General features: G+C 53.2%; 1 protein-coding gene across 4 annotated transcripts in view; it reads right to left on the bottom strand.

Moving 5' to 3' along the window:
* Positions 1–4,211: 4,211 nt before the first annotated feature.
* Positions 4,212–21,777, bottom strand: part of LOC112921833 (protein FAM163A) — a 78,170-nt gene continuing 60,604 nt past the window's right edge. For 3 of the 4 annotated variants that reach the window (XM_026001211.2, XM_026001212.2, XM_072733142.1), the window contains exons 2-6: positions 12,229–12,311; positions 9,868–9,901; positions 9,041–9,062; positions 7,981–8,095; positions 4,212–7,408 (exon numbers count right to left, since the gene is read on the bottom strand). In XM_026001211.2, coding sequence (XP_025856996.1) covers positions 7,010–7,408; positions 7,981–8,073 — 492 coding nt within the window. In that variant the 5' untranslated portion in view covers positions 8,074–8,095; positions 9,041–9,062; positions 9,868–9,901; positions 12,229–12,311 and the 3' untranslated portion in view covers positions 4,212–7,009. The remainder of the gene's footprint in view (positions 7,409–7,980; positions 8,096–9,040; positions 9,063–9,867; positions 9,902–12,228; positions 12,312–21,777) is intronic. The other variant, XM_072733144.1, reaches the window with a different exon arrangement.

The raw sequence follows: 21,777 nt of genomic DNA, 5'->3' as shown, positions 1-21,777 counted from the left end.
GCTCTTTGGGAGCTTTCCGAGTGTAATTGGAAACCAGCCCCTGGACTCAGAGGGCAGGGAGAGATGGAAGGAGGAGGCAGTCACTGCAGGTCAGCAGGTGGCAGGTATAATAAGCAGAGAACTTACATACAAGGCTTATCATGGGGTGGGGTGTAGGGTGTATACAGAGCCCTTAACTGAGTCCAGTCACGCATACTATCCAGAGGGTCTCAACACCACATTGCCATCTCAAGGCTCTGTCCTTGGGGCAGCCTCTGAGAGCTGGAAAAGCAGGTGGAACCCACATTCCAAGAACAGAGAAGGGGGTGAGGAGCCTCTGAGTGCCACAGTCAGCTCATGGGTCAACAGGCAGTCATAGTCTCTCAATGACCTCCTCAATGCTTGAATAACCACTAAGTTCTTTATACTTTGGCTTCAAGTTTCTTTGCCTAGAAGCTGCTAAGTAAAGGAACTGCAGAGAAAAGAGGACATGAAATACTAAAATAAAATGAAGCGGTCACATCGTCAAAAACCCTCATTTTACAGATGGGGGATCTAAGGCACTCAGTGACCATCCATCAAAGGCCATGTGGTTGTCACTGCAAAACTGAGGCCAGAACCAAGATCTAGACCACAACCTCCCTAAATCCCTGCCATCGCCATGTGCTTCCATATATATAAAGCCCAGTATTCCATCTTCTCAAATGTTGCAAGGAAGAAAGGGCCATTCTTTCCTCCCTGAGCTCAAATTTTTCTAAGTCCTCGTAGATTTATGGTATTGTTCTATTTCATTCTCTCCCCTTCTGAATACAACTGTCTTCTTTTAAAAAAAATATTAAGAATGGTCTAAGAAAGGGTGAAATGGATCCTCCTTCCATCAGCAGACTTTGGCTGGCCACCAGCCATGCGCCAAGCACCATGCCGGGTGCCGAGGCTCACGCAGTGGTGAATCTAGCCTTCCGCAAACATTCTGCTCCTGAGGAGATAAAGGGCATGCCAAATATCAGTGCTCCAGCCTGGAATGCCACGGAGGGGTAGAGACAGGCCATTTTGGTTATCCAGAAAAAGGGACACATTCCTGCCAGGGTTGGCAGAGATCACTGCAAGGGTTCAAAAATGTTGTGGAAATATTTCTTAGAAAAGGTTTGAAGGGCAGGTGAAATTTGCACTGGTGGAGGTGCATGTGCAGGCAGAGGTTGTCACGGAAAAGTCATTTCAGGTGGGATTGACAGGATCTAAAAATTCCTGGTGTTTTTGTTGTCGTTTTACCTTTCCTTGTGCTGGAGACAGAGAGCACCCGTGCTGGGGGAGATGTGCACGCAGAGGGAAAGGAAGAGGATCCCAAGCAGGCTCCTCGCTGAGCAGGAGCCCGCCACCGAGCAGCTCCATCTCATGACCCTGAAATCACGACTTAAGCCAAAATCAAGAATTTGATGTTTAACCAACTGAGCCCCCCGGCACCCCCCATGGGAACCCTTTTCCGATCCTGATGCACAGGCATTTATGTTGAATCCCAGGGAGCTCATAACCCCCATGTGCATTCAAACAGATCAGGCTGGCTGAGTCCCCAGGGGGAGTGTGGCGATGCTAGTGTGCACCGGGTTTGCCCTCCTTCCCTGCCCCCTTCCCTCCCCTCTCTCTGGCTAGCGGTGCCCCTGCTGTGGCAGTGTGAGAAGCACGGAGGGACAGGTGGCTGCTCAGCGGAGCAGGCCCTGCACAGCCAAGTCTGCTGCCCAGAGGGCTACCAGGGCTGCCCTAGTGCACGGCTTCCACCCAGGGAGCTGGGAGTCGTCTGCCCGAGGCCTCTGCCATCCATCCAGTTGGCTGGCACGGCCCAGGCCCTGAGCATGCTGGCAGCCAAGGAAGGAGGCCAGGCCTCCAATCTTCCCACGGCCACCGCGGGGCTCCACTCACCTAGCCCTGCACCTTCCGGCTGCTTCATTCTCTCCACTGTCCAAATCCTCTTCCTTTTCATCCTAAAATGTGCTCCCTGCACAGGCCTCCCCAACCATTCCCCCAAGACAGCCCGCAAAGCTACACTCCAACACACTTATCTTTGGAGCTTCCTTGAAGATGAGTCTTGCTTAGAAGAGTCCATCGTGGAAGAAGGGGAGTGAGGATCCCTCATCACCCTGCCCTGCTACTGGTTTGCTCAGCCCCAAACTGTCGGCAGGACAAGCAGGGGCCCCTCCCTGAAAGCTTTGTTTTTGTTCAAAGATAAAACATAGCTGTTAGAAATAATTCAAACATGAGTGGTCACGGAGTTTCTGTTTGAGGAGACAGAAAGCTTTAGAGATAGTGGCACAAGCTTGTGAAGGTGATTAATGCCACTGAATGGTACACCTCAAAATGGTTAAAATTGTAAATGTTATGTCATATATATTTTACCACCACAAAAAAAAATTGCAAAAAAATTATATGATATGAACCTCTGCAGGCTGCCAATTGCTTGCAGTCTCAACGATGCCTGGAACAGAAGGGGGCCTGGCAAGGGAGGAGGGGCTTCAGAAAGGCTCAGGGGAGAGGAGAGATAAGATAAAGGAGCCCAGAGGAGCCTTTCACCCTGAGGCCTGAGCAACCTCAGCTCAGGGCCCTGCTGCCTCCGGAATTCAGATTTGGGTCCACCTACAGAACCTACTAATGACAATGGTGACCCTGTGTGCTCACTTAGTTTTCATGGCAAGGGAATAAGGTCAGTGTTATGATTTCAGTTTTATAGATGAGGACCAGAAAGTTGCCTAAAGCCACACAGTTAGTGGCCGAGCTGGGGCTCAGCGTCAAGTCTGATACCAAACTCCCCCCTCTAACCACCATTATGTGATTGGCGCACCTGCTGGGATGATAGATCACAGGGAGAAAGGAGCTCTTCCTTCCTGATAGCCGCTTACCCAGAATGACACAGCCCTGACTGGGGGTGGTCTGGAGGGTGCTGTGAGGTTGGTACCCTGAGACACCTGGGAAGGAAGGCCCAGAAGCCTGAGGTGCAGGAGCATGTATTAGAAGCTAGGGTGCTACTGGTTTCTCCACAGACGGAGACAGTAGGCAGTGGAGGGAGGGCCAGTGGGGCTGGGGCCTCAGGTGGAGGTGGCCAAACAGGGAGGAGAGAGGAGCAGCCCGGACCAGGCTGGGGAAGGAGGAGGAGGTGCTGGCTGTCGTTGTCACTGTTGTCTGGGACATGCCTAGGCCGGTGCCCGAGGTTCAGGGGTACGGGCCATTTCCACTCTGAGTACAGGGCTGGGGGCAGCTCCTGGTTATGCTTTTTCTTGCTGCTGTGCCGCCAGCAGACCCCGGCCTTAGATACTTACGGTTTGGTCCTCTTTTCCTGGAAATGATCAGGACCTCTGAGCAGCACTTGTAAACTTGAGTACAGAAACTGGGGAGGACATGGCTTGAAGCTGGGTGAGTGTGCTGATGACAGAGATTCGCCTCAGGGTTTCTGTTCCCAGAGGACATCGAGGGACAGAGCTGTGGCCAGCGGCCACCAGGGCTAAGGGTGCAGTTGGGCCCTATGGTGCTACCAGAGGGCCTCCAGGGGCAGAGCGTCTGAGGTCCGGGGCGAAGGCTGCCCACTGCCCACCCAGTTGTAGTCAGGGCTCACCGTGGCCCTGAGGTGGACCGAGGGGGGTCTCCCTCTCTCTCGGACACACCCATGCCCCCCCCCCCCCCAGATCCACCCTCATCCTCATCCTCCCCAGATGCTCCCTTTCACACACATTCCATTCCTCTCCTGGTTCGGCAGTCTCTGCCAGGGTCTGAACCCAGGACCTGGTCTAAAACTGTCTCCTCTTCTGTCCCCTCCCAGCATGTAAGTGCTGGTGGTGTCACACTCTGCTCGGGTCTCCCCAGGCTTCAGAGGATTAGTGAGTTAACCCAGAACTATAGGTGGGGACCCCACAGGCCTGGAAAGTGGGGGTTGGGAGCAGGGCTGACGCCTGGACTGCTCTCCGGTGGGGCTCCCCGTGATGGGCTGGGCCACTTCCAGCGGAGGCTGCAGCTACTACACTTCACATCCCCCTTCCCAACAAACAACACGTCCTCCCTGGGGGTGAGGCAACAGGTGGGACAGCAGGCAACATGGCAGATGGACCTGTTAGTTGGAAGCAGGAGGGGAGAAGAAGCTGGTAGGTGTTGGTGTTGAAAACAGACATTCTGGGAAATAAAAAGGAGCATTCGCTCCTCAATCCATGCCCCACTGCCCCCACTTTGGGTGAATAACAGAGGATTCAGTGGGATTTCTATTTCAAATTCCTCATTTATTTTGACATTCACTTGGTTGTGATTCCAAGTTATCAAAGATGCAGGACAGGACATCGGTTAGCAGGAGCAGTGAAGTGGAGGTGGAGACGAGATGGCGGAGAGGACAGGGTGTTCCCAGCCTCTCCTCTTCCTCCTGTTAGGGTGCAATTTGAAAAGTGTCCAGAGTGTCCCACAGTACAGACTCCACAGCTAAAAAGTGCAGCGCAGTTGAATGGGTGAGCTCCCTCTTCCGTAGGTAAGGCCCTCACAGCGACAGGGAGGCGGACAGGCAATCTGGAGACTGTGCCCAACACACCATGGGGGTGTGTAGGGGAGAGCCATGGCCCATCATCTCTCCAGTGCCCCAAACCCAGATTTCGATGTGTAGATTGACAAGATCTAGGCTAGGAAAGCTACAGGAGGAGAGGGGACTAAGATGCTTTTCGCTAAGGGACCCCAATAGATCAGAGCAAGAAAGAAGCAGGTGATAGTTGACTGGGCCGTCTTGATTTCTGCAAAGGCAGGAGGAACAAGGACATTATGTCTTGGTGAGGAACAACAGCCTTTGGTGCTGTGGTGGATTGGCTGTGGAATTCCCGGGCAGCAAGGCACTGGGGCTGTTCATCAGGAGGCCACGTGGCTGCCAGACCCAGCAGCTCATGTCTAGGGGGTGCGCTTGGCCCAATAAGGACTGATGATGGGATGGGGGATGTTAAAGTTGCTGTCCTAAACTGGTCTCCCTGGATCAGGAGACAGATCTCATTACCCCCTGCCTGGAGCTGCCTCCTGGTACGAGGAAATGCTACCATTTGAGATCACCCAGGAGGAGAACCAGTGTTTGCTTTTCACAGACAATAAAAATTATTTTGCCTGCTAAACCTGTATTTCACGGTGGTCATTCAGCCCTCAACACACATTCCTGCACACTGGATCAGGCAATTGGCAAGTGCATCTAGCCCCTGCCAGGATTGGGGCAAGGAAAAGGAGCACGGCTGGCAAATATTTTCAGGAAGTCCTGGCTGTGTGGAGCACTAATGGTCTCCTAGGGTCTGTCTGGGCAGGTGGCAGGTCTCATTTGCCTGGAGAAAATGGGGTCTCAGAGAAGTTAAATGACCAGTCCTAGAGCTAATGAGTGACCTCAGTGTGACCAGACCCCAGGTCCTCTGATTCTTAACCGGGTGTGCCCTGATCACAGATGAGATGCAAGGTGACAAGTGCCCAATGAAATGAGGTGTGGTGAATTCTCTCCCTCCTCCCCTCTCTGCCGGCTGCACCTGGCCCTTCTCCAACGCGAAGTCATGATTTCAGCGCAGGGGCTAGCGCTTTCCCTGCCCGCCATCTGCAGAGGCTGTGACCCAGAAGTGGTGGGGGGTGGGCATGCCGTCAGAAAGGGGAGCAGCCACCCCTTACTGTAGAAGCAACTGGAAAATTCATCAGGTGCATTCCCTCAAATGGCATCAGGCCACAGTGGAGTTCTAAGTGGGAAGTGAGGGCTGGGCTCGGGCAATTAACAGGCCCTTGCTGGAGCCTGAGGGTTTGGGGGGTACAGTGGAGGGAGGGCAGCAAGCATGGAATCCAGGAGTGGGGGCTGCTGACCCCGGTGGAATGAAGTTGTCCAGCTCTGTGAGGACATGGCTGGCTGCCCGAGTGGGACGCCGGGCCTCTAAAGGGGCGTACATGGCTTCAGTGCTACAGCTTCGACCCCTGGGAGACTGCAGGCTTTCCCGTACCAGCCGGCTGGTTGCCATGGGACGAGCCACCTTAATCACCTCTCACTCATGCTGTCTGAAGGTCGGGTTTTCCTTTCTAGTTGATACATCAGAGACTCTTCCACTCTGCAGCTCCCAAAGCTGGCAAAGCCCCTGGTGTGTGATGCGTGTGGGTGGTGACAGGTGTGTGCACCCCTGAGAACACACACCCCCTCACAGCACTGTTCCCACACGCGCCGCTCGGGGTGGCAGACCGGAGCCCCAGAGACCATGAGCAAGGAGATCTTGTTTGCTGAGCTGCTCAAACTCAGTAACATAACTTGAACCAGGTTCTCTAGCAGAGGCAGCTGGTCCCAGAAGCAGAGAAAGAGGATTTGGGGGGGAGACAAGGCTGGGCATCACTTTTCAGTGCATTCCCCACAAATAACCTTATGTCACTGCCTCCCAGGTCCACTCACTGTGTCCCACGAGGAAGGGGAATGTAGTGTTTTCCAGAATCAACATCCCCATGGGAGCAGCTACAGGGACTGCTGTCCCCGTGATAACCAAATACGAAGCTGGATCGTGAACTGGGATTCGTTCTAGCAAGCAGGTCCCGAAGAGGTCCCCTTGACACCTTCCTCTCCCTTCTCAGGCTCTGCAGTGCCTTGCTTCTCACCTCTCCCCTCGCCCTAGGTCTCTATCCTTCTTCCATCCCCCAAGGAGTCTGGGGGGCTTTCCCTGATGCCCCTCCTCTCACAGGCCAGCGACGCTGGGGCGCTGGGGTGGGGGGCAAGGGAACCAAGATGACTTGCAGTGGCAGGGCTGGAGCCTGCAGAGGAACGTCCCAGCCCAGAAACAGGTGCCGCTGCCCAGGCATCCTGCCAGCGCCCCCACACTCGGGCCACGGGGCTGGGCCCTGCTCTGGTTCTCCACGCACTCGGCAGCTTGAACTCCCCTGTGGGGCAAGAAAAGCCAAAACAAACAAACAAACACAAAACCCCAAATCCTGGCAGTCCTTGTGGGCTGTTGGACAGGTCACCTGCTGCCCGCACTGCTCCTGTCGGGACAGCAGCATTGGTCTGTGGAGGGGCCGGGGGAGGGGGTCACACGTCTGTACTAATAGCCCTTGGATTGGTGAAGGCCTCGCGCCCAGAGCCCGGCCACGTCACCGGGTAACTCTGGGGCGCTGCCAACTTGAAGGGTGGCAGTCCCCCTTCCTTGTAGTAGGTAGGAGCGAAGGGGAGCCTCTCGCCTCCACCCCCGTTGGGTACCATGTCAGCCGTCCGTATGTAAAAGGGGGAGCTGTACGGGGAGCAGGTGGTGCAGTGGGCGGCCGCCACCCCGCACGGCTGGCCGCAGGGCTCGCTGGTGAGAGGCGCCAGGCCAACGCGGCCGTCCGGGGCTTGGGAGCTGCAGGCATTACAGGTGGGGTGTGCGGGCAGGTCGTGCTCCTCCTCCTCCTCGTCTGCATCTTCGGCTCTGCTCTTCTTGCAGCAGTAATACTGAGGGGAGAGTGCGGAGGGATGCCTGAGGGCTGGATGCTCCCCTTTGAGTGTGCAAAGGCACCCGCGCCCCTGCCCCGCTGCAGAGAGCTATTTCGGGTCGGGACTACACCTTCACACCAGACACCCATGTCCCACCACTATTCCACCAGTATTCCCAGCCCTCCCAGACCAATACCTTCCCCTTTCCCTCGCCTCACTTCCTAGTGCATCGTCTCCGGGCTGTGGTTGACAGCAGCAGGGCAGCAGAGAGGAGGGACACACAGTCCTATAGAGGACAGGTGTGGGGCCACTGGGAGCAGCTTTCCTAGCCTCCCCAGAGGGGGTGCCCTTCCCACCACTCCTGAAATCTCAGATATGTTGGAGCCACAACACGATGACCCGATGTCTTCCCAGCACACCCTCTTGGGGTACCCCAAAATGTGCAGAGCGTGGGAGATGCATGGCTCCCTTCTGGTCACCCCCAACTCCCTCACATTCCAAGGCTTTGAGTGTTGTCCCCCTCGAAGTGGGCCTCCAGTTTCTGCCCCTAGAAGGGGGAGGTGGTTTGCTGGTGGCCTCTGGGGACTGACCTGGAGCCTACAGTAGCACAGGACCGCGATGATGCAGAGGAGGATGACCGTAGCTAGGATTCCGCCAGTGATGACAACTGTTCCCGCTGTCATCCGCCCGATGCCCCATCAAACTCTGCAAAGATGCATGCAGAGAGGTGAGGGGCAGCCACACCGGGCAGGCCTGGGGCAGGGAGGCCTCCTGGAACTTTCTACATGCTCGGAGGCAGGGAGGACCTGAGAGCCGCTGGAAGAGCAGGGCCAGGGGCCCTGAGACACAGGGGCTTCCTGAAGACAGAGGGTGGCTGAGGCCTGGGCCAGCCTACCCCGGAGGGAAAAGAGGAAGCAGAGCCCTAACAGAAGGCGGAACTCTGTTCTCGGCTTCTGTTGGGTTTGGAAGGTTCTTGCTGTCTTTCTCGAACTCTCCTCTCGCCCCCCCCACCCCGCCCTCACCCCGAGGCTCCAAGACACAAAGACAGCAGCTTCTTTTCCCAGGGGCTTCGTCTGTGGCATAGCTCTAAGCTCTCCCGGCTTGTGGGTTACTCCTCAAAACACCTTTTGGGAGAGTCATTAATTATCTCTGTCTCACACATGATGAACTCAGGCTTTGATCGGCTGGGCTGAGATCCTACGAAGCCTGGTTCACCCCAAAGGCCATGCTCTTGGCTGCCCGCCAGGGCACAAACCGCCTTGATCAGGGGGCGGGGCGGGGACGGGGTCTGAATCTTAAAAGTTCCACCTGGTTCTATCCTGGCTCAAACCCACACTCCTACTGGGGGCATCCCTGCTCTCTTTCCAGCTCTTGTGGAAAACTAGGGCAAGGTGAGGCCGCAGGGAGTGGGTGACAGGCAGCGTCCTGGCTCCTGGAAGGTGGTGGCAAGACTGGAGGATGGGTCCTGCTCACGGGGGTAAGGTTCTGGACGTGCGGTCGTGTGGCCCCGGGCAGGCTCCCTTCCAGGCACTGAATGGGGACTTCCCAGCCCCCCGGGCACATGGGGACCAAGGCTGGATGGGCCAGGGCAGCAGGGTGGGTGGGGGGACTTGGCTTCTTGAGGAAGGAAGCATGACGATAAGCACTTACGTTCAGGAAAGGGAACGGTGACCTGAAAGACAAAAAAGGGGACAGGGATGTGGGAAGAAGAGTGTTACCCCTGAGAAAGGATTGGATTACTCCCTAAGCCCCACCTTACCACCCCCAGTTTGCCTTCCCCACTGTGAGCTCTGTCGCTGCCGCTGATAAGCCCCCCCCCACCCGAGGGTCTCCAGCTGTGCCTTGCGCTGTGCCCGATAGACATTGCACCCGAGTGTCCCTCTGGGGTGTCCCTCTAAGGCATCACTCTCTTTCCAAATGGGCACCCCCCACCTCTCTGTAATTGCTTCCCCCAGAGCCACTGAGGGGTCCAGCAGGCTATTCATTACTCGAAAGGCAAGTGTGACTGGACCACAGCCTCTGTCCACTTTGGAAGTTGTGCACCCTGTGTTCACCCGGTGGAAGGGGCACCTTCAGCCACATACCATCTGCTCCTCACCATCATCGTGCCCCCACCCAGCATGCTTTGCCTTGCCCCACTTGCCTGCATGCTCCCCACCGATTTTTCTTCCCTCCTCACCTGGCACTGCCCCCCACATGAATCCTCTGTCCACCAGGCAGTCCCAGTTCTTTTTTTTTTTTTTAATTTTATTTATGTATTTGACAGAGAGAGAGCACAAGCAAGGGCAGTGGCTTAAGGAGAGGGAGAGGCAGATTCCCCACTGAGCGGGGAGCCCGATGGAGGGCTCGATCCCCAGACCCCGAGATCATGACCTGAGCCAAAGGCAGACACTTAATTGACTGAGCCACCCAGGCACCCTGGCAGGCCCAGTTCTTAAGAAGCTTAGAGTCTAGTGATGAAAAGACACTTAACATACCTTATGATATGGCGTAAGACACACAGACCAGGAGCTGTGGGGACACAGAGGAAGAAGTAACTAACTAGTTGGGGAAGGTTCCCTGGAAGATGTTATGCTTGAGCTGGGTCCTAGAAGCTGAGTGGGCGTGTGCCCTGTAGGCAAGTAGGCAAGTGGAGAGGCCAAGTGTGTGAAAGACCATGAGGCATCCAGTAACTGTAAGGAATCTGGAAAGGCCGGGTAGGGTAGGCACCAAGTGGGGAGGCTGTAAGCCAGGTAAGGACTGGCATTTAACTCTCTTGGAGGCCACAGGGGTTCCTGAGGGGCTGCTGCTAGCAGAGTGCATGAGCCCGCTCTCTCCACCTGTTTAGATCCTGCTCACCCTCCAGTGCTCAGAGAGACCTCCCTGACTCCCCCGGCACCGGGCACTCTCTCTCTGGATTCCCACTGCAAGGCCTTTCCGTGGGCCACTTTCCAGACCTCATCTTTGCAGGATGCTTGTCAACTTTGACGTGGGAACACCTTGACTCCTCCAGTACCTGAGAAGTCCTCTGGGATCAGGCGTTGGGTCCTACAGGGCTTCCTACCCCTGCGGCGTCATACAGAGCGCTAGCTGCAAGGGGTGCTGGAGGACAGGGGAGTGATCCCGCGGGTCCTTCGCGGGCTTCACAGTTAGGACTCGGACCTACCACCAGGGGGCAGCAGGCTGTATCACTCAGCTCCCATCCCGTCCGGTTGACCAGAGAGCATCCCGGCTCAAGTCCAATTTGACCAACTTTGCCCAGATGTAGGGTGGGCCTTGCTTGATTCGCTGGGGATTTATGAGGGGTCTGGCTGGGGAGGAGGGTGGAGCTGAACTTCAGCCTTGAGAGAATTTATGTGCCCTCATTACAACCTGACTCCACTCTCCCCTGCTTGCCTGGCCTGCTCACCACAGAGGGTTGTTTGAGAGACAGAGAGGCCTGTGGAGTGACCTCAAGTTGAAGGCAGCAGTGACTCACTACCTGCAAGTCTTGGCCTCGCCCCCTGAGATGTTAGCCTGCTTTAGGATACAGGGAATTATGAAGCTATATAAGAACAGAACCCTCCCTCCTCCTGACCTCCCTGCCTGGCCTCCCCGATTTGAGTACTATGAAACCGTGCAGCAGAGGTGGCCTGGAAATGGGGGAGCAGGGCAGTGCAGGCAGAGGCACAGATCTGAAGGCCCAGCTGAGGCCCAACTGTGCCATTTAGCAGCCACCCCATCTTGGAAACTGACCTCCTTTTGCACTTGGAAAAGATTAACAAAAAACTCAGCTTATAAGTATACTTGTGAGGAAAAAGTGAGGCTCATATATGCAAGGGCCCCTTAGAAACTCCTAAAAGATCCTTTAAACACAGTCATTCGAGGGGAAAAGGAAGGCCCAGACATTCTGTTTGTGGGCTTCAATCTGACCTTATAATCATAAACCGAGAAGGCACGTGTAAAGGGCTTGCAAGAGGCCAGCCAGGTCCTAGCTGCTTGCCCTAAAAGAGACCCCATTCTAATGGTACAATTTAGCATTTAAACTATATCCAGCGGCTCTGATTATTGCAGGTGGGTTCATTTTCTCTTTGCAACCAGATGCAAACGATCACAATGACTGCCTGAATCTAAACAGCACTCTACCTTCTACAACGTGCTTCCATTTACATCCCCTCCTGTGATGGGCAGGCTCAAAGATGGCCCCACATGAGCCCTGCCTTGCGTGCTCCCCTTCCCTCGAGGGTGGATGCCATCCGTGACTTACTTCTAATCAACAGAACACAGCAAAGATGATGGGATGTCACTTCTGTGAATAGATTAGATAACATTCTGACTACTTGCTGGCTAGCCAACTCCTTCCCTTGCTGGTTTGGATGCGGCAAGTTGCCATGTTGGAAAATCCATGTGGCAAGGAACAGGGGGGTGGCCCCTGGCCCCCAGTCCAATGATCTAAATAGAACTGGACAATCACAGAAGTGAGAGTGGAAGTGAGTCCTTCCCCATTTGAGCTTCGAGATGAAGAAGCCCCAAGGCACCTTGAATGCAGCCTGATGACAGACTCTTATAGCTAGTGTCTGAGTCAGGACCCAAGGGCCAGTGCCATGGAGTTTCCATCATGCCCAACTGCCTTCTGATGAGCTTCCTACGGACAGGAGAAAGAGGTTACCCCCCAGGGCCTAGCAGATGGGTTCAGTGGCAGCCAAGTCAGGGATCAAGGGCAGCCAAAGAAGTCAAACCTATTGCCAACTAAAGACTCCCAGGCCTGCCCTCTGTGACCAGAACTTTTTGGACCTCACTCCCCACCAACATCCCCTCCCCGCCCAGGGACCAGACACCTTCTCCTGCGGGGAGAGGGTCAGCCTACACCTCACACTTACGTGAGATAGCGAAGGCTCGGTCACGCAGGCTGTGCCTGAGCAGACAGAGGTTGGGGGTGCGTCATGGCCAAGGGCATCAATTCCTGCCAGAGAAGAGAGGGGAAGGTTAGTGAGAGCTTGAAGGGGAGGCCAAGAGGCCAGACAGACCCCAAGACTATGAGGGGAAATCCCCCACAGGGCCTGTTTGTTGACAGGAACCTGAGGACAGCCCTGTAAGGCCACATCCTATCCTGTCTTTGTTTCCTTCCCTTGGTGCCAGTGGCCAGAACCCACTGCCCAACATGGTAGCAGGACAGTGGGCAAGAGCCTCTGCCGATTCTGGGAAGTGAGGCTCAGTGTGGACACAGGAGCCCAGCTCCCTCTCTCCCACTCCTCTGGAGAGTTCTGGCCAGTTCCCTGGCAAACGTGTTCCTGTTGCCTGCCTGGTTGATCCTTTTTTCTATGGCATCACACACCTCCTCCCCATTCCCTTCCCCATTCTTCCCTGGGCCTGTCCATATTCCCAGTACCCAGAGCCCACATTCCTTTCCCTTATGCCAAAATCCCGACTTCCCTCAGGACAGTGTGCCCACAGGACAGTCGTGTGAGTGAGTTCACACCCATGTGGTGAGGGAGGAGGGGGGAGGCAGGATCTTCCCAGGATATTTAAGAATCCAGTGTACGCTAATTACTGAGGGCGAAAATGAAATTCATTAAATATCCACTCAGCATTATTCCCAGGAGAGTCTGGACTCTAAACTGGGAAGAAGAGAATGGGGAGAGGAAGGATGCTCTCTGGTGATGCTTAGTTCTGCTCATTGTCCTGAGGGGGGGAAGGCCCCACTGGGTGTCTTTGTATGGGGCAGGGAACACAACCAATAACTGGATGCAAGGAGCCAGCTTCCCCACGGAGGCGCTGAGGCCTCTGGGCTGTCTGCACGGCCAGAAGCTAGAGGTCAAAGGGCAGACATTAGTGTACCTCAAGGCCTGATGCTCATCTGAGTTCAGCAGGTCTCAGGAGCAGACCTCTGAGACAAGTTGAGAAGGCAGATGTTCACCTACAGAGTCAGCACAGCCCCGCCTTCACCTCCCCTCCAGATCTAGGCCTTCATGCCCGGGGTGTTCTGGGCACTTGGGCCTTCTTCTCTCAAAGATGCTCTCACTCTCGTTAAAATGGAAGTCATACAGAACATGAGAGACACCTAACTCTGGGAAACGAACAAGGGGTGGTAGAAAGGGGGGGTGGGCAGGGGGTTGGGGTGACTGGGTGACGGGTACTGAGGGGGGCACTTGACGGGATGAGCACTGGGTGTTATGCTATATGTTGGCACATTGAACTCCAATAAAAAATACAAAAAAAAAAAAATGGAAGTCATTAGTGGCTAGGAGTCAGTGTGGGACTCTGCTTAAGTCTTGACTGTGATGCCAACTGATAGAAACCAGAGGAGCGAAGGGAGTTTGGGACAGATCCCTCTTCCCCAGCCCTGTGCAGGGGAATATAGAGGGGGATGTCAAAAAGTCTGTTTCAGGATCTAGGGAACTTTCCTCCACTTTGAAAAATACAGATGGGTCATAAATTTGGTGAAGGTTTGATATGGAGGGTTTCCTTGGCAAGAATCGTTGCTGAGCCACGAACCCCTTACTCCCACCCCCAGGAGGAGGGACTGGCAGGGGCTGGCTGTCCTGTGTCCTGTCCAGTAGGCCTAACTGGAGGCATGAGAAGAGCCTCGTCCCCTAGGCTGGAGCTGGAAATTCAGACACCCAAGGGTTGAGCAAGGAGTCACAAGAGCTGCCTGGGACAGAGCCAGTGTGTTTTCCTGGGGTACAGGAGCTGGTGGAGAGAGAGGGCCAGCAGGGAACCTCAAAAGAGCCCACAAAATAACATCCACAAAAGCAAAAGCCCCTTTGAAGCTTCCCCTGCTCCCTAACCAGTAAGAATTCCCCAGTTCAATCTGGCAGCTAGTGAAACAGCAGCTCTTGGGGGTGGTGGGAGGAAGGTGAGAGTTGGGGAAGTACAGACAGCAAAGGGACTTGGCCCACTGCCAAAGGTGCTTCCAGGCCGAAGCGGATCCCAAACAGCGCAATAACACGGTCGATTATTCAATTATTCCAATTTCCAAATTGAGACTGCAGCTATAGGTGAGAGGTACCACAGACTATCACCTGAGAGTGGGTGACAGGAAATGGGACTGGCCCAAGTCTTTGTCTAGGGGCAGGGGAGATTTCTTCCACTGAATACACTTTAAAGGGATGCTCAAAAGAAAAAAAAAAGAAAAAGAAACTTGTCTGTTGAGCACAAATCATGCAATATGCTTATTTGACCTACTGGTTACTTATTAAAAAAAATGGTCCGTGGAAATGGAAGGACTCTAAGAGATCTGGCCCAGTATTTATTTTCTAGATAAAGAAACCAAGTTCAGAGAGGACAAGTGACTGGCTTAACCACACACACAGCAAGATAGAGACAGAGCGGCAGAGGCACCGGGTGTGGAGCCTGCTGGCCTCGGGCCAGGCCCTTGCCATCAGGCTGCTGTCTCTCCTGCACTTACTTCAGTAGGAGCCAAGGTGTCTCCTGAAGTAGAGCCTTTCAAATTATCTTGACAGTAACAATCACCTGAGTCCCGTGTTTTTGTTTTTGTTTTTTTTAAAAAAACAGACCCCAGGGGCACCTGGGTGGCTCAGTCGGTTAAGTGTCTACCTTCAGCTCAGATCAAGATCCAGGGGTCCTGGGATCGAGCCCTAAGCAGGTAGCCTGTTTCTTCCTCTCCTCCCCATTTATACACTCTTGCTCTCTCTCTCTCTCAGATAATTACAGAAAATAAAAAATAATAATAAAAAAGAGACTCCAGACCCACCAAGGCAGCATCTCCAGAGGAGGGGCCCAGGAATCTGCATTTCTAACAGGTTTGAGTCTTCCCATCTGGCCCCTTTTAGGAGATGATGTAGGAATGAAAGTCTTTGGGAGGATTTCAGGCTGCAGGCAGCAGGGGAGGTAGGTGACCTTGCAGAGCCGGTGGCATCATCCGCAGCCCATAAGACAGGCTCTGGATTCGGTGTCCTTGGGGCAAGTGTGCCAGAAGGCAGGGGGGAGAGGGGAGTGCAGGGGACTACAGGTTCGTGGCAACCCCCGGTGCGGTGGAGCCAACAAAGGGTCAGTGAGGGGGGATCTCAAAGGCCATTGGGCCCGTGGAGGCTGGTGGGGGAATGAAAGGCCACCCTGATAGGATGTCTTGGGAAGTGAGGGTCCCGGCTCCGCACAAGGCCAGGGGTCTGTGCCGTGTCCGAGGGGCCCCTGACCTCAGTGACTTCAGCTCCCGGAGACGGGGTCCCCTCCTGGCTGCCTGAGCCCTGGCGGCCACAGCAAGGCAGCCACAGCTGGCAGCAGTACATGTAATCAACGCCCGGCTGCCCCCTGCTCCCCGCTCGGCCCCTTAGGAGCACAAGTTAATTGAGTGGGGCCTAAGCACCGCTGATCTCAATTTCTTCCGAGGCAATTAAGCCTTCTCCAATCAGGGGATCCCTGGGTGGCTCAGCTGTTTAGCTCCTGCCTTCAGCCCAGGGCATGATCCTGGAGTCCCTGGATCGAGTCCCACATCAGGCTCCCTGCATGGAGCCTGTTTCTGCCTCTCTCTCTCTAATGAATAAATAAATAAAATATTTTTTAAAAAAGCCTTCTCCAATCATTTATTAACTCATGAAATTGACACAGCAGGTTGGTGGCCCCGGAGAAAGGGAACGGGTTCTCTTCCGTGTTGCGGGTCTTCCTAGACTGAGTCCTAGGCTTCCATTGTGCTGGTGGCCGTCACCAGGCCCAGATCCCCAGGGGGAGGGTGGGAGGAAGGTGGCCAGATCGGCGCCTCTGTCCCCAGCGGGCAAACACAGTGGCAGAGACGGGTGTGCTGCTTGAGAAGAGGTCTCCTCGGGGTACAAGGAATCCTTGCAAATCGTCAAGGGAAAAAAGGGAAACTTGATGTCCTACCAGGAGAGTGAAGCGATCACCCAAAGTCGCGATTTAACTGAGGAATACGAACCGTCCCCGTGTCAAGCTCTTATTTCACCCTGGTGGCACCGGCAAGAATCGGAAAGCTGGCTCGTGCCCAGGGTCGGAGCAGCCACCAAGGGAGAGACCCAGGGCCACCACGTCATATCAAGCCCGCACACAGCCCACAAGGTCTGCTCCTGAGTCTACGTCCCCCAAACTTCTCAACGCGTCCATAAGGGGTCATGCGTGAAAGATGTTCATTGCTGTGTTGTTCACAGTGGCGGGGAACTGGAAGCGAGCCCAGTGATCATCACTGGGGACGGGAGAGGTCAAGTCAGCTAGATGCCACCTCACAGGGTAATGCAACTGTTGAAAGCACAGGACCGGAGAGACCAGAGAAACAGCGGGAAATCTTAGCACAGCGCTAAGTGAAAAACAAACAGAAAGGCAAAAACAGAGCGAGCTGTATAAAACTGCCTACATAGATTTAAAATGCAAGCATACAGATCACCAGTTCACATTTTCAAGAATACATACCAGAAAAATGGGTCACATTATAGGTTAGAATGGCTGCCCTATGGGAGGAGGAGAACGGGATGGGGAGCAGCGCAGAGAAAAGCGTAGAAAGCCAGAGAGAGGCCTAGCACAGACCCACGGTAACAATAATGTGCTATGATCTGCGGAGTATGATTAACTTCCCCTTCTGCACCCGAGGTCCAATTTGAACAAAGAGAAAATAAAGCAAGGGGCTTTCACCACCTCCAGGAAGCCTTCCATGATGCACCTGATGTTGCACATTTTTGTTTAGCCTTCCTTTCTGTCCCCAGGTAACTACTGTTCATACACTGCTGTCCCGTGGATGTACTCTGCCTCCTTCATTAGATTACAGACCATCCGAGGGCACAGACTGGGACTCCTGTGTCTTCATAAAGCTCCACTCCAGCTGCCAGGTGTTCCGCGCGTTCTAGACACAGGAATGACCAGCTCTCACGGGGAAGTTGCTTTGTGCGCAGAGTGCGATCCCACCACACAGCCTTGCACTCTGGGCTCATCTGCTGAGAAAGAGGGAGGAGCACTAGGCTAGGAGTACCAAGATTTGGGCTTACGTTCTATCTTCTATGCTCCCTTGGGTGACTTTGGACAATTAATAATCTTCTTGAGGTTCATCTGCAAAATGAAGGTAAATGACACACCTTTCTTTACATGGTAAGGATTATGGGAAGGGGGATGTAATTTTCAATTATGCTGCCTTTTGGGGAGAATGGGTGTTGTTCCAAGGACTCAGGGTCCCCACATCCTTCTGTGCCACAAGCTAAAGAGATGGCCCTTTCTTCTCACTTGTCCCTTGATGATATGGTCATGCCAAGATTTGGGACTAGACCTGGTAAGAGCTGGACCACTCGACACAACAGTATGAGAAGAGTTTAATGGGGTGTATGGTAGCAGGTGGACCAAAGAGGGTGGGATGAGAAAGAAAGGGGATCTAGAAAAATTGGCTGAGGCTGGGGGGGTCTTGGCCAGTTAAAAATCCCAGAAGTTAGCAAAAAGGGCTTTTAAGACCTGGGAGGTCTCTAAGTTTTTTGTGTGGTCCTCTCAAACTGTTGGTAATTCACAAATGTGATATTTTTCTCATTTGTGGCAAGCGGATAAAGAAGCTAAACTCACGCCTGGGTGTATACTGGTGGAATGCAAATGACACAAGAACTAATTCTGCAGAAGGGGGTTTGAGCAGGTCCTACCTAGATCCCTAAAACACAAGACCCCAGCTCAGATAGGAGTTACGCATCAGGTAACTCATGTGAAAATACTTTGTCATTCCTCTTCCATTCTGCCCCTGATCTGCCTCTCAGATAAAATGTGTCCTAAGGTTCCTGATCATGACCTCGACTAGCATTCTGGCTGGGACCTTTGTGTCTCAACATGATACTCATGGAAAAACCTATCTCATTCCCCTCATTTATTCTTCAGCCGATAGTTGTTGAGCACAGTGGCTGGCATTGAGCTCCACTTTGGGAATACAAAAGTGAGGCAGAGCACCTCATGAAGCTCACGGGGGGGGGGGGGGGGCGCCTGGGTGGTTCAGTGGTTGAGCATCTGCCTTCAGCTCAGGGGGTGATTCCAAGGTCCTGGGATCGAGTCTTGCATTGGGTTCCCCTCTTCCTATGTCTCTGCCTGTGTCTCTCATGAATAAATAAAATCAAGAAAAGGAAGAAGAAGGAAGAAGAAGAAGAAGAAGAAGAAGAAGAAGAAGAAGAAGAAGAAGAAGAAGAAGAAGAAGAAGAAGAAGAAGAAGAAAGAAGAAGAAGAAGCAGCTGCTCAGGGAGTTGGGGAGAAGCAGGTCCCAGGACCCTCAGAGGGGCTCACTCTGCAGTCCCTGTCAGACTACTACAGGCTTGAGCCTGCAAATCCCCCGGAGCAGGGATCCCTGCTTGTTCAGGGTTTGGGGTTATCAGTAAATGTTTGCTGCAGATAAATAGCAAAGTTGGTGGGAGGGGGGCGCTGCTCTGCAGGGAGATGCAGATTGGCCCATCCCTGTGCCACCCCAGCTCTTCTGGGACCCCCACATTCCACGCTCTTTCCCAGCCTGACCATTTGCAGGAGGGAAGGCAGCACCATGGCCTGTGTCGTGGGAAGGGACTGGCTTTTCCTTTCCATGAGGTGCGTCATTCTGCACCACGGGCTCAGATTTCTCTCCATCTGTATTTGATGTCTACTGTTGTTTGGAAGGTGTTCTGAGATCCCCAGGCAGCAGGCTTCCAGCCCGATGACTGCTAAGCAGGCTTGTTAGGGAAGGCAGAGGTGTCCGTGGGGCTTATTTCTCCTCTCTAGCAAGATGTCAGTGGGCTGGAAGAGAGCCACATGAGAACCCAGGCCATGCAATGGAGGGAGAGCTGGTTTTTTGAGGCCAGATGGCAACAAGGAGCACCCAGCCTTGGAGCTGAAAAGGCAGCCAGAGGGAGCTAGCCTGCGAAGGACTGGTCAGGGACCCAGGTGTCAAAGCCGGGGAAGAGGGCAGGAGGCTGGCTCGAGCTTTCCCAGGGTGCCAGGCGTTGAAGGAGGGATAAAATTATACCGAGGGAAATTTAGACCGAATCCAAGATAAATCGCACAGGACATAAGCAAGTGTAACAGTGAAACTGTTGACTCGCATGGCTCGGGGAGGCCTGGGAGCATTCCAGGGCTGCACCAGTGGATTCCGACTGGGCCAGACTGAGGGCAGGAGGAGGCTGGGACATCCCGGGGGGGTGGGGGGGTGGACAACGAGGCAGCCTGTGGGCTTGGAGACCTTAAGACATGCAGCAGAATTTATTCAGTATCTTTAATCATTTCTGAGAAAACATTCTAAAACGGGCAAGAGAGGCAGGAGGAGGACTGTCAGAGGCATCCAGGAGCAGCTGATCAGGTGCGGGAGGTGGCAGGCCTTTGTTGGGGTGCTGGGGGTATAGTGCCCCATGGAGGCCCTGGGAGCCGAAAACCGAGGGCTTCGGCAGGGGGAGGCCCAGCACAGACACGGCAGGGTCTGCGAGAGGGCGGCGGAACCTGCAAGGAAGGCCTGCGACTAGCTGGGAACAGAACCGTCCCCACCCTGACTCGGTGAGCAGGAATAAGCCGCTCTCATCCAGACGTGTCTCATCCTCAAGGCCACGGCACACCATGGCTCTATGTTCTGGGTCTAGCATTTCTCAACTAATTTGGGGGTGTCTTTGTGAAGGACCAAGTTAAGCTCTTCTAAAAACTGACCTGCTTAACTATGGGAGTCCACGTAAAAGGAGGAAAACGAAGGAAACAGCATCTGTATCTGGATGAATCATATTTCCATCTGATTGACATACTCTGATTTTTCTTGTGATGGTTCTTTCAGCTAAATCTTTATCCCTTTGCACCTTGTAGATGGGATTGGGGAGGCTTTTACAGATGCTCTACTACAGCTTCTAACTCTTTCCCCAGAGGCAGAGATTAAGGACATTTCATCCACTGGCACCCAAGGGCTGAGGCAGGGGTGGGGTGGGGACTGTATGTGGTCAGCTTACCTATCAGGGAAGCCTCTAGAACAGGCTGATCCAGAGAAGCCAGGAAACAGGTTAAGAAAATTAGGAAGAGCAACTTTACACTTCTGTGTAATAGGAAAATATGTTAACGTAGGATGTTTATGGGCTCTCCCCTGCTCTGCTTGCTGCTAACCTGTCTACCAGCTCATCTCCTGGAGTGCGCAGATTTGGGGTAAAAGAGAGGCTGGAAGGTCCCATGCTGTTGGCATTTATGTGAGCTAGAAAGCTCAGAATACTGACTGAATACACTTGGACAATGAGAGGAGAGGAGGAGAAATCCAAGAGCCAGGATGAAAAGCATTTGAAAGGCATTCTGGAAGGATGGAGAGAAGAGGAGGCTCAAGGTGGCTGCCATGTGCTTGAGATACTGGGAGAGATGGAGATGAGGAAAGAAGATATTTTAAGGTTTTTTATATATTATGAATACAATTTCTCCCACTGGGATCTTCCCAAAATGTGCAATCAAGATTTAAATTGCTTTCCAAATATGCTTTTTTTTTTTTCCATTCTGGATTTGAATTTCCTGGAATGGGACTCCTTGAAGAGACTGATACAATGGGGTAACTTTTTCTTTTGTGGGTTATCATCATAAAGGAATATAACTTGTCTAAACAAAAATAATCAGTAGCAATTTAGTTAAATGAGTGCCACTTTAGGTAAAGTCAGAAAGCATGTATAAACCCAAAATTATGGGGATCCCTGGGTGGCTCAGCAGTTTAGCACCTGCCTTCGTCCCAGGGCGTGATCCTGGAGACCCGGGATTGACTCCTGCATCGGGCTCCCTGCATGGAGCCTGCTTCTCCCTCCCTCTACCTGTGTGTCTGCCTCTCTCTGTCTGTGTGTCTCTCATGAATAAATAAATAAAATCTTTTAAAAAAAAAGTGTAAGCTTGCACATGCACGTGTGTGTGCAAGTGCACATGCTTGTTTCTGTAGAGGCAGAATGTAGCCTTCCTCAGATATCAGAGAGCTCTGTGACTTCAGAGAGGTTAAGGACCACTGAGTGAGATGATGTATAGAAAGGATGTAAAAGAGGAACGGCATGGCTAAGGAGATGGCAGTTCTAAAAATAAAAACAAAAATAGAAAGGAAGGAAGGAAGGAAAGAAGGAAGAGGAGAGAGGGAGGGAAAGAGGGAGGTTGGGAGGGAGACTCATGTCTGTGGACCTGCAGGTAGAGGAAGAAGAATCATTAAATTTAAATCAGCTATGTGCGGTCAAGACAGAAGTCCTTTCCACAAGCAAATATAAGCCAAATGGAGGAGAAAATAAAAAGGCACAAAGAAGTCAGGAATTTGGTAGGAAACATGGATGACAAACAACTCCTCAACATGTTCCCAGCAGGTAACCCCTCTGGGACAAGCCCACTGACCCGTGGCCAAGGCAGCAGCACACAGCTGGCTCTCTGACTCTCTTTAACCCCCAAAGGGGACATTTTCAAAAGACCTCCTCCTATGTGAATGACCACTTCTTAATTTCATACATTTTCCTACTTGTTATTTTGTGCTTTTTAAAATCAATTTCTCTGAAAATTACCAATTA

The sequence above is a fragment of the Vulpes vulpes genome, chromosome 13, assembly GCF_048418805.1.
Source record: "Vulpes vulpes isolate BD-2025 chromosome 13, VulVul3, whole genome shotgun sequence".
NCBI lineage: Eukaryota > Metazoa > Chordata > Mammalia > Carnivora > Canidae > Vulpes > Vulpes vulpes.
This window is presented reverse-complemented; position numbering and strand designations above follow the sequence as displayed.